Consider the following 13,471-nt stretch of genomic DNA (forward strand, 5'->3'; position numbering starts at 1 on the left):
TAAATATTTGGACAGAGACAACTTTTTTTTAATTTTGGTTCTGTACATTACCACAATGAATTTTAAATGAAACAACTCAGATGCAGTTGAAGTGCAGACTTTCAGCTTTAATTCAGTGGGGTGAACAAAACGATTGCATAAAAATGTGAGGCAACTAAAGCATTTTTTAACACAATCCCTTCATTTCAGGAGCTCAAAAGTAATTGGACAAATTAAATAACTGGAAATAAAATGTTCATTTCTAATACTTGGTTGAAAACCCTTTGCTGGCAATGACAGCCTGAAGTCTTGAACTCGTGGACATCACCAGATGCTGGGTTTCCTCCATTTTAATGCTCTGCCAGTCCTTTACTGCAGCGGCTTTCAGTTGCTGTTTGTTTGTGGGCCTTTCTTTCTGAAGTTTGGTCTTCAACAAGTGAAATGCATGCTCAATTGGGTTAAGATCAGGTGACTGACTTGGCCATTCAAGAATTTTCCACTTCTTTGCTTTAATAAACTCCTGGGTTGTTTTGGCTGTATGTTTTGGGTCATTGTTTATCTGTATCATGAAATGCCACCCAATCAATATGACTGCATTTAGCTGGATTTGAGCAGACAGTATGTCTCTGAACACCTCAGAATTCATTCGGCTGCTTCTGTCCTGTGTCACATCATCAATAAACACTAGTGTCCCAGTGCCATTGGTAGCCATGCACGTCCAAGCCATCACACTGCCTCCACTGTGTTTTACAGATGATGTGGTATGCTTTGGATAATGAGCTGTTCCACGCCTTCTCCATACTTTTTTCTTGCCATCATTCCAGTAGACGTTGATCTTGGTTTCATCTGTCCAAAGAATGTTTTTCCAGAACTGTGCTGACTTTTTTAGATGTTCTTTAGCAAAGTCCAATCTAGCCTTTCTATTCTTGAGGCTTATGAGTGGCTTGCACCTTGCAGTGCACCCTCTGTATTTACTTTCATGCAGTCTTCTCTTTATGGTAGACTTGGATATCAATACGCCTACCCCCTGGAGAGTGTTGTTCACTTGGTTGGCTGTTGTGAAGGGGTTTTTCTTCACCATGGAAATGATTCTGCGATCATCCACCACTGTTGTCTTCGGTGGACGTCCAGGTCTTTTTTGCTGAGTTCATCAGTTCTTGCTTTCTTTCTCAGGATGTACCAAACTGTAGATTTTGCCACTCGTAATATTGTAGCAATTTCTCGGATGGGTTTTTTCTGTTTTCACAGCTTAAGGATGGCTTCTTTCACCTGCATGGAGAGCTCCTTTGACCGCATGTTGTCTGTCCACAGCAAAATCTTTCACATGCAAGCACCACACCTCAAATCAACTCCAGGCCTTTTATCTGCTTAATTGATAATGACATAATGACGGACTTGCCCACACCTGCTCATGAAATAGCATTTGAGTCAATTGTCCAATTACTTTTGAGCCCCTGAAATGAAGGGATTGTGTTAAAAAATGCTTTAGTTGCCTCACATTTTTATGCAGTCGTTTTGTTCACCCCACTGAATTAAACCTGAAAGTCTGCACTTCAACTGCATCGGAGTTGTTTCATTTAAAATTCATTGTGGTAATATACAGAACCAAAATTAGAAAAAAGTTGTCTCTGTCCAAATATTTATGGACCTAACTGTATAAGCTGATCCTTTCCATCACTGGCTCTGTAGGTATTAGTTAGTTGTAGTGATAGGAGCTTGGGAGATATAACTTATCACTCGGAAACATGATGATGCAGTAGTTAGCACTGCTGCCTCACAGCTCAGGTCACATTTTCGTGCACAATTATCAGTCCAGTATAGTTGACAGATGCTTCTGTAGTCCTTATGGCTACTTCAAAGGCCATTGCACTAATATAATACACTCAAAATGAGTTTAGTTAATTCTTCTCCTTTGACTTTGATGCATTTTGGTGAGTTCAGAAAAAATCCTGAACATTTCTGTGTTTTCACCAAACCAGAGGTGAAGGGAATTCAGCAGGACTCTCATATCATTATTGCCAATCTGCCTTAAATACACATCTTTTACAATGTATGCAAAAATTTAAAAAAAGGAAATCCATGAGGGAAAAATGTTTGAACTCCACACAGACTGTAGCCAGGCAGAGGCATGAGGACAAGACTTGGGCTCTATGGTCAGTAGCACTGACCGCTGTACCACCATGCTGCTCTGGTCTCTTCACATGACTTTTACAGATTACTTTTTTATAGGAATGTCATCAGTACTAAGTGTACAGTGGTGGAAAGCGTACTTAATTAAAGAAAAGAAAAGAGTAAAAGACTGGGGGATCAAAAAGTTAAAGTGAACTGGCAAAAATGGTAAGAAGTCAGACTAAGGCTCAATAACAGGCAGTCAATGAGATTCTTTTATGAAAACCTAAACAAGGATTAATAGCCTGGGTCAAAAGGAACCAAAATTTTAAGCCAAAAATAAGATTTCCCTGCCCAGAGTTTTTAAACGAATGAAATACACACAAGACTGTTTCTAGAATTATCCAAACATCTTTTATGACATTGTTGTGCTGCAATATCCTGTTGCATAATTGGGAACAACTCTAGAAACTGTTAACAAGATGACAGCACTCATGAAACTAAAACACAAAATGAGGGTGATTGTGATAAAAGAAAATGGTGGTGGAATGATGTCATCATCTTAATAATAAAATTGAATACATAACAGGGAACACCAATTGTTAGCATTCAGGAACAATTACAAGCTAAAAATGTCAAGAATCATGAGATTCAGTAAATGAATAAAAATTAACTTCATCCACATAAGCAAATGGAAATTAGCAAATATACCTGACAATACTGATATACAGTATGTACAGTTGCATTGTACCTGGTGTGAACAAGGAGATCCCAGGAGTTGATAATCATTCAAGAATTCATTATGTATTACAAGGAGCTTACATGAATGCTATCAGTTGATGGGTTTAGAGCTTATGTTCTACTGCCCTTCTGCTCCTGACTTTCATTTCCATGGGGATCGTCTGTTTCATATGTTCATGCTACTGAAATAGACCCAAGACTTACCTTTCCACTAGATCTACCCCAGTACACATGTTGATGTAAGACTACTGCAGTATTATGAAGAAGTACTCTCTCTATGTGGGGCTCATTCTTGAATGGCAGGCTTCATAGCATTGTTGACATGGTATTCTTGTGGAACACAGACTCTGAAGAGTATTCTAACCCATTAGATTGTTGCCACAATCTCCTTTAGTGATCAATGTGAAGTGTACACAAAATATCCACCCAACCACCAACATTCTAACTGGCTCACCCCGTTTAGGGTCATAGGTAGACAGTGTCTGCTTCAGCATGGCAAAAAACCCAACAAGATGGTAGTCTACTGCACACACAACAGGGCCAATTTAGAGATGCCAATTAATCCAATCTGCATGTATATGGGATGTGGAATAAAAATCCATACAGACAGAGCAAGTGCATGAACAACAATTTTAACTACTGCATAACTAGGCTATCCTATAATACAAAGAAATGCATAGAAATAAGTAAATACAGTCATTTGTATTATCAATAAAGTGTGTAAAGTGTGTGGAATGGGACATGTGATGCTTTTTGTTGGTTTATTTTTTAAAATGTCAGTTATGCTGGCACAGAAACACCATACAGGGACAATCCTTACATTTTCTTAGATTTATGTTATTCTTTTAATAATAGATATGTATATTTAGGGAGGTTACACTGCCTAGGCCCCTTAATATGGTGTGTGGGGCTCCAGTGTTCTGAGTGCTTCAAGTAAGTGCTGTAACACGTCCCCTGCATAGACTGAAATTTAGAGCCAAGTAATAAATGTGAGAATGTCAGGAATTTGTGGCCAGAGTTTCTCACGTAGTTGAACAAAAATGATAGAAGTTGAAATGATTGTTATCTGATGAGATGAACACCTGACACCTTTGCACACAATGAAGCAAAACATTTGGAAAAGAAGACGCACAGAATGATAACCTGTGGTAAATCTGGTATCTTTTTTAATTTAGATTGATCAGACTGAAGTACTCAAAAACCACTGATCCTTTGATGTGAAGCCTGGCACTCATTTTTATTAAATCCCCTGCGACTCCTCATCACAAGCCACTGCCAAAGACATCAGCATGAGAGTAAACTCTCTTAAGTTCATTTTTCCATCCTTATCCAGATCAGTCATGATATCCCTGACAGACGCCTCATCGTTGTTTTTCTGTTTAAAGAGAAGGGTAGAGGTGATCAGCAGAGCATCATAAAGAAGGCCTTACCATGGAACTAGAAACCTTCTAGTTACCTCTCTATAACATATACATATTTTCAGATTATTATTGTTCTTTTTTTTGCTCTTTATTGATTTTATTCAAATCAAATAACATTCCATTCAAGCAAGTCTAGTTTTACAAAACTAAGTTTGAAACAAATAAATCCTGACCCATGAGAAAGAGAGCTAGGCCAGCAGAGTAAAACCTTAAACTAGTAAAAATACGTAAATAAATAAATTAATAAATGAATAAAAATAAAAGAATAAAAAGAGGAGAAAGAACCTGCTTCCTCAATTAAAATGCTTATTCTAAAATGTCATTGATTAGATCCTGCCAGGTTTTGACAAAGTTTTGTACAGATCCTCTAAGTGAGAATTTGATTTTTTCCAATTCCAAATAGTATACAACATTAGTTACCCACTGACTTAAAATAGGAGAGTTTGGATTCTTCCAGTTGACCAAGATAATTTAAAATTATTGTTCTTTTGCAAGATGTTAACTAATCTGTCATATTTAGATTTGGAATTTGACCCTTGAATTTTTCATAAAAATTGTACTTTATCTGTGCTTGACACATGGGAGTTTTACATTGCTGGGAAGTTTTTGTTAAATTTTTATTTATTTTCTGTGGCCATTTGGGCCGATATTTATGTTCAGTCAGAAGTTTTCTACCACGAGGAGATCATTTTTACCTGTCTCCTTTTAGAAGCTGTTTAGTTATCATGACACAATGCCGGCTTGCTTACATGTGGGCACTGCCATGTTTTAGCTTCAGTGTGCTCAGTTGCTATGATGGCAACATTTCCCAAGGTCCTCTAGGAGGTTGCAATCTTTGATGTCATCATCACATTTTGTTTGGTATATTTTGGGATCAGAAACTTTGTTGGTTACTATGGACTTCGATTTCTGGGTAATGTTTAAGATTTGTCAATGAATTGGTTTGATCTTTGGATTTTGAACTTGGCTCATCTTTTCTGCCCACATCTCATTCTCCTGGTTCTTTCATAAACATTTTTCTCTATCTAATTTGAGATAGAACATCACATACTTTATAGAAGCTCCTCTGACTCGTTTAGGTTTATTTAGATGCAGTCAATATACCAGGATTTGGTCCCAGGTTGGATGGAAGTCACCGGTAATTAAATAATATAAAAGTTTGGTGTGGGACGTGGGATGTCTTTAGATGAGAGGAAGGTGAGTTTAAAATGTTCAACAATACTCAACATGAAGGCCTATTTTACTGCAATGATAGTATCTTCCATGCAAATTATACTGAAAATAGGCAAAGGGGCTATAAAATATTTTATTTACTTCAGCTAGTTTAGTTACTTGTGGGTGCAATTACAACTGCTACTAGTAGTATATAAGAAGTGAGATTCATTGTTTGGAGAAATTGAATTTAATCACCTGGATAACCTGCTTGTGAGTCCAATCTGTCAAACACCTGAGAGTGAAAGGACTAGGGCAGGGGTAGGCAACGTCGGTCCTGGAGTGCCACAGTATGTGCAGGTTTTTGTTCCAACCCAGTTCCTTAACGAGAACTCAATTATTGCTGATGAAGCACACATTGCTTAAGTGACATTTTAATGCTTCATTTTAGTGGTCTCGCTTGTTAAGGTTCTCCAACCTTAATTGCTTATTTCAATCTTAAACTGCTGCATTCAGTGTTTTAATTGCTCCTTATTAGCAATAAGATGTAAAAGACAAAGCAGCCAGCAGTTCTCCAGCTAGCTTTTTTCCAATTACATCTGTGTGTGTTCATCATGCACGGTTTGATTTAATAAAACACTTAATAGAAAAATGTGACAGACTGAAAATGATCTGTTTTAGGCTTCAAATCATTTGGATGATATCCTTGGAAAGGAAAAAAATCTACGATATAAAAGCCTTACTTTGCACAGACTAACAAGCCATAAAATTAAATAAGGTCTGAGATTGGCAATGATTGGTTTCTAATTAAGCAATTGGGTTGAATGAAAACCTGTAGCCACTGCGGCTCACCAGGACCGACATTGCCTACCCCTGTTTTACATCTTATTGCTAATAAGGAGCAATTAAAACACTGAATGCAGCAGTTTAAGATTGAAATAAGCAATTAAGGTTGGAGAACCTTAACAAGCGAGACCACTAAAATGAAGCATTAAAATGTCACTTAAGCAATATGTGCTTCATCAGCAATAATTGAGTTCTCGTTAAGGAACTGGGTTGGAACAAAAACCTGCACATACTGTGGCACTCCAGGACCGACGTTGCCTACCCCTGGACTAGGGTTTGATCCCAAGTGTATGATGTGCCACAACTTGTGTGAGAAAAGTCAATTCAGTTTCCAGTAAATTATGACAGGCACTATGTAATGAAAATTGCATTCACTTGCATCATACAGTGCATCCAGAAAGTATTCACAGCGCATCACTTTTTCCACATTTTGTTATGTTACAGCCTTATTCCAAAATGGGTTAAATTCATTTTTTTCCTCAGAATTCTACACACAACACCCCATAATGACATGAAAAAAGTTTACTTGTGGTTTTTGCAAATTTATTAAAAATAAAAAAACTGAGAAATCACATGTACATAAGTATTCACAGCCTTTGCTCAATACTTTGTCGATGCACTTTTGGCAGCAATTAGAAGCAGAAACATCTCAAGGATGATCAGGGGAAACGGGATGCACCTGAGCTCAATTCTGAGCTTCATGGCAAAGGCTGTGAATACTTATGTACATGTGCTTACTCAATTTTTTTATTTTTAATAAATTTGCAAAAATCTCAAGTAAACGTTTTTCACGTTGTCATTATGGGGTGTTGTGTGTAGAATTCTGAGGAAAAAAATGAATTTAATCCATTTTGGAATAAGGCTGTAACATAACAAAATGTGGAAAAAGTGATGCGCTGTGAATACTTTCCGGATGCACAGTATGTGTTTAACAGCTGAAAATATCAACTCATTCTGTTCCTCATTGCCGTATGTTTATTCCTACACTCATCATTTATGTGTGGGAATTTTAGCCACACAGAATAAACTGCATGAGTGAACGTACTCCTCTCTATTCCTCTATTCTATGCTCCCTAATTTTTACCCCATGATAACATTTCTTTATAAGACACTTCTAGGTAAGATTTCAGTGCCTAAGAAGTAGCCTAGTGGATTACATTTTAGACTGCAAACACAACATTGAGAGGCCTTTCTCTGTCATTGACTCCCTTTGTTACATGAGAGAAATTGCTTAACCTGTCTCCTCTCTTCTTGTAAACAATATACACATGTAATTGCACAAAGTATGGGGCTTTGGGGTGGTGTTCCTACATATCTTAGTATTTGTCAGTTTGTATCCTTCTTTGTATACTCCATGTGTTGCATTTTTAACCATCATCATCATCCTCCATACAGTCATACAGTTTCACCATCATCACTAATCCCTGTTAACGCAAAATTACATTAATTTAGTTACACCTTTTTGTCCCAAATCTTTACCTATGTGGGCACTTACCCCCAGGATGTGTGGCAGCTCTGCATTGATGAGATCTTTTGCTTCACTGTTGGAAAGTGTTTTATTATCACTATCTCCTTCTGAATATTTGTAGAATGAGTCAAGAATAGTGAGGAGGGCCTTTTCAAGCTTGGTCAAATTACTCTTTTGTGATTGTGCCATTGTGAATTTAAATGAAGTACACCTAATATGAAAAATGAACAAAAAATAATTAGTGAATACATTTTGATTTGATTAGTAAGAATATAAATACTTTGTTTCTTAATAACTATGGTTCTACAATGACAACAGTCAAAGCTTTTTTCTATTACAAAAATCCAATAATTTATGTAAGTACTGTGATCTCAGAAAATAAGTAAATACATAAATAAGCAAGTTTCCCATGTAAAGGTATGAGTCTTTTAACTTGCTCTTAGTACCTTCATGTACCACTTTAAGCTTAAACGTCTAGAATGACCAGTGATTCGATACTGGCCCCATTTCAGTGAGAGTGGGCCATGCAATGGGCCACCACCCTGTCCATGGGTGGTTCCTCCTTTGCCCCCAGTGTTGCCAGGATTAGTGGCTCACATGAGCCTAAATTACTGTGCATTTATTGACCTTGGGAATGTTGCTGAATTTAATAGAAAAAGCTGTTGCTGCAGTTGCGATTGATAGCAACGTATCCTGGACTTACTGTACATTGATGTTCACTGAATTTTAAATTAAACATATTTTCACATTGCCAAAATTCATGACCTGGTCTTATTATCAGTGAAAGTTCAGCACAGGCCACCCAGGCACCTCTTATACTCTGCAGCTCTTGACTCAAAATAGTTCAGACAAAAAATATGACATTTTTTTCTATCTATTGTTGTTCAGTTGAGTGCCAAACCAAATGAAGTGGCTTTTATTGTGGTGTGGTGAATGCAGAAAAAAGTATTCATTCAAGGTAGTGGCTAAACCATGTTGTTTCTGCGTTCAATGAGTGACATATTCCATTGGTTCACAAAGCATGGAAGCAGGATTCCAAAAATGGCATTCTCAGGAAGGTATTGAATTACAGTAATAAGCAAAAGAAATATAAAATAAAATAAAATCAGCATAATTCAGAGTCAAACTATATACCTGAAAAACAGAAATTATGACAAGAGTCAGTAGACTATTTCACAAAAAAAATAAAATTCAAGTATAAAAAGAAGAATTCCTTTGGCCTTAATACAAGAAATAAGAGTCTCTGGCAATGTGCTTTGTCAAAACTGAAAAGTGGTGCCAGATCACAAATAACAGTTCTAAAATAAATACAATAATGGCTAGTCCAGCAATGTTCACTGATGTTTAAAAAGACATATATAAACAATGCATATCTGTCTACTATAGTACTTAGAGAAGGAGATGGGTGAGAAATACAGTGGCAAATGAAAGCAAAAAGCAAATGTATTAAACAAGTTTTCATCTCCATTTAAGTGTGTCGGCGCAGGGAGTGACACACATATGCTGGTAGGAGCAAAATGGCCTAATTATGTGGGACAGAAGTAAGGCGTGGCATGTCTGGAGGAGCCTGAGGCTAATTCTTGCTCACTCACTCTTACTTCTTTTAAAAATGATCCGAATGGGAGAGAACGGCAAAAGCTGCACAAAGCAAGCAGTGCCAAATATGTTTCAAAGAAAGAAAGAGTGTGCTCTCTAAGAAAAATGGAAGAAAGGCCACATCTACAGCAAATGGAAGATAAAATGTGACTACTGAAAAACTAGAATATGCCCCCTTTTTTATCAAATTCACTGTTTATGCTAAGAAAGACACAATACTCACTTATTATTCAAACTGAAATTTAATGGAATATGAAATACAGATTACTGGAACATCAACGCATGGAAACAGAAATTAAATTCTTCACCAAATCCCAAAGAGTGGGAGGGATAGAGGAACCGACTAAATATTCCCTCCCACTTTGGCTTACTTTTAGCTTTGCTTGGATTTCCTTATGAAGCTGTATATATTTTAGCATCCTTCTCATTTGGCACTAAACAGGGGGAAATACAGCAACTTCAACAATTCAGAGTTCAACAGAAAAGAGTAAATTATAGACAACACCATAAATGCAATAGAGCAGACAAATTTAAAGTGAAATGAGCAGTTTTTTATAAAGCGATCGCCATAGATGTGGGCGTTCAGTTTGGATTTCAATGTGGAAACAGAAAAAGACCTTAAAGGCTCTCTCTAGAGAGCTCAAAACTGAACGCATACTTTCAGGAGACCACAGAGGCGTAATTGAGCTTAGTCTGTGCCTATGACATTCACTTTCCTAAAGTTTCTTAAACAGACACAATAAAATAATTCATCTTGAACACTTTGGCTTTCCTACATACCGTATGCACAGTCCTGTTGTTATTGGGGTTTTCTGTAATTTTTTCTGTAATAGGTCTGTAGATTTCCTGTGATGAAATATCAAATCAAGGCTGCTAGCTTGCCTGTGGTTCAGATTTCAAATGTAAGAAAGCTTCCTACTATTTGATGCAAAGCACATAGCCACCCACCATCTAACTAACTACAAGCAGATGAAAAAAAGTAACAATGAAACATAAGCAGACTAAAAAGAAAACTCCTAAGGCTAAGCACCATTTGAACAAAGGAAGAGGAAGAGAAGAACTTACCTTGCAAATGAAGCAGTAGATAAATGTTCAGCTAGGTGGAGCTTCCAGGCTGCTTTGGGTTTAAATAGTCTTCCCTGCACAAATGGGCACACCCTTCTAAAATGAGTCATTGCCTCTCAGCTCAACTTGCCCAGGGCTCCTTTAGTGATCTTTTGTTACTTCTCATGCTCAACAGCAGTTGCTAAACTGGAAGCCTGTGGGATGGTTTGCATTAGCATAAAGCTGTAGATTTGGTTATTTCATTTTGTGACACCAGATGTGCACTGTTTTTGTTTTACACAAGCACCTAATCATTTCCCAGTTTTAAGAGCACTGAGACTGTTCAGCTTCCCCTTCCTCCGTTCTTCCACACTGCTATATTTGGAATGCTTTATACCGCTGATGAAGATTCATTGAATTACAGTAACTCAAATCACTGTGTAATATAAATGAGAATCATATCTTGTCATCAGGTTTGGCCTAGCCAGTATTTGGAATGGAGATCATCTAGGAAAAACTTGAGTTGCTGCTGGTAGAGGTGTTTGTAAGAACAGCAAGGGGTATTACTCTGTGGTCTGTGTGGGGATCCCAATGCACCAGTACAGTTATGGGGGGGGGGGGGGGGGGGGGGGGGCGGCGGCGGCATTGTGTTGTAAATATGATGCTATCCTTCGGATGAGACGTAAAACCAATGTCCTAACTCTCTGTGGTCATTAAAGATCCCTGGGCATCCTTCAAAAAGAATAAGGTGTATCCCAATGTCCTGGCTAAATTGTCCATTATGGTCCAGTCCATTCTTGTTCCCTAATCATCCCCTGTTTCTAAGTGGCTAATATCTCTCACCCCTTCACCTTCTGATAGCTAATGGTGTGGTGAACATACTGGCGCATATTGGTTGTAGTTGAAGTGGTTCTCGTCTGTCTAAACACTTTAGGTAGTGAGAAAAGCGCTATATAAATGTAATTTATTATTATTATTATTATTATTATTATCCATATACCTCTTATATTTACAGAGATTCATTCATCCATCCATTTTATTATCATGCTTATTCCAGTATAATGAAGGGTGTAGCTGTAGCCTACTGATAGGAAGACTGGAACCAGCATCAGGGACATTCGTGTCAAGCCAATTTACTTTCTTATGCAGACATGCAGCCCATAGCTTAGCCATGAATCATACCTGGTCTCAAGGAAATGTAAAGTTATCCTGGCAACACTAAGGGAAAGTAAGGACAACCCATGAGCTGGGTGGTGTCCCTTTGTCAGGCCCACTCTCACTAAAATGGGGCCAATTTAGAATCGCCACTCATTGTAGATTTTTATGTTTAAAGTGGCACATGAGGGGAGTGGTACTAAGCGCAAGTTAAAAGACTTATAATTTTTACATGGGAAACATGCTTATTTATTTATTTTCTGAGATCACAGCCCTTAAAAAAGGTATACGATTTTCGTAATAGAAAAAAAGCAAATACTGACGTCATTGTAGAACCAAAGTTATTAAGAAACAAAGTATTTATATCCTTACTAGGGTGGCAAGCACTTCTGGCACCTTTGGTGCCCAACCCCCAGTTACGGCCAGAATATTAGTAAAATCTGTAAATGTACAAAAGAAAAATGATTATTTATTGGAGTCAAAATCACAAAATTCTATAAATTTGTAAAAGAACAATTAATTATTATTTAACGGAGTAAAAATCAAGAAATGGGAATAAAATATTTACTCTCGTACCGATTGGAGTATTCCCGTTAAACTGAGGTCCGCTATGCTCAATGAGTATTTATAAGAGACTAAATAAACGATCCATTCGTTTTAACTGACATTCTTATAGATACAAAGACTTTTTTTTAAAAATTACTCATTTAAATAACAGGAAAAGTCACATGAAAACTAAAGTGGTATGCAATGGGTCATCGTAACTGGACCTTCAGCTAACTAAATCACCTAAATACAAACATTGGTGTTATGAATAGATTTTTTTTTAATAGTTTGCTCCTGTGAAAGAAAGTTTACTCGATCAAAAATAGAAACCACGATTTTCTTGATATTTTAGTTTATAATTTAAAAACGGAATAAGAATCTGAAAATCTAACCACATTAAAGTTCGATAAATTCTGAAAAGAATGATACCAAACACAGAGAGAAATTTTCCTCATTTTTCATATTAGGTATAGTTCTTTTAAATTCACAATGGCACAATCAAAAAAGAGTGATCTAACCAGGCTTAAGAAAGAGAGAGAGAGACACTGTCAGAAGTGGCAGTTATCCTGAGAAATGTTTGTGTGTGAATGTGAGTGAGAGTGAGTGAGAGTGAGTGACAATGAAGCACTTACTAAGCATTTATTAAGCACCTGGCTTAGTAAATGTGACACTGTCCCCCTAGCTGAGGCGTCACCAGATGGATACCTCGTTCCTTCATAAGTCTAGAGATTCTGGTCGTGGAGGAGGCCTTGGAATAATTCATTGTAACAAAATGCAAATCACTTCTAAAAATGTAGGCGACTTCACATCCTTTGAGGCATTCATTTTAAATATTAAAACAGATTCCAACACAATTATAGTGCTAGTCTACAGACCACCAGGGCCATATTCCTGGTTCATGACTGAATTTAGCAACCTTCTATCTGATTTGGCTATAAATTATGATCATGTAGTACTGATGGGGGATTTTAATGTACACACTGATGTGGAAACTGACACTTTTAGCAAATGTTTTACTTATTTGTTAAATTCAGTAGGATTTTGTTAGATTGTCAAAGGTCCAACTCATAATCATAACCACACATTAGATTTAATTATAATTTACAAAGTTGAAATTCAAAATTTAAATATTACTCCATTAAATGAAGTTATTTCTGATCACTACTTATTTTCATTTGATTTAGTCCTGCCCTTGCCAACACACTCCCAGATTAAAACAAAGACAGTGTGACATCTAGATTGTAATTCTGCTTCAAAATTTATAGATACTTTGAGTAAGTCGAGTGTAATTGTGGAAAACCATTTAGATCAGTTAACATCAAATGTAAAAGTGGAAAACAATTTAGATCAGCTAACATCACATTATAATGTGACCTTGAGAGATGCTCTGGACACAGTGGCTCCCCTTAAAACA

The 13,471-nt window shown here is 37.0% G+C and overlaps 1 protein-coding gene across 1 annotated transcript; it reads right to left on the reverse strand.

Annotated features, from left to right (window-relative positions):
• Positions 1-3,973: 3,973 nt before the first annotated feature.
• LOC114646065 (protein S100-A12-like) lies at positions 3,974-10,530 on the reverse strand. The gene is made up of 3 exons (XM_028794049.2): positions 10,378-10,530; positions 7,744-7,927; positions 3,974-4,204 (listed from the first exon to the last, which is right to left on the reverse strand). Exons 1-3 carry the CDS (start codon positions 10,485-10,487, stop codon positions 4,070-4,072), a joined length of 429 nt encoding a protein of 142 aa, XP_028649882.1. The 5' UTR covers positions 10,488-10,530; the 3' UTR covers positions 3,974-4,069.
• Positions 10,531-13,471: the final 2,941 nt, after the last annotated feature.

This window comes from Erpetoichthys calabaricus, chromosome 2 (genome assembly GCF_900747795.2).
Source record: "Erpetoichthys calabaricus chromosome 2, fErpCal1.3, whole genome shotgun sequence".
NCBI lineage: Eukaryota > Metazoa > Chordata > Cladistia > Polypteriformes > Polypteridae > Erpetoichthys > Erpetoichthys calabaricus.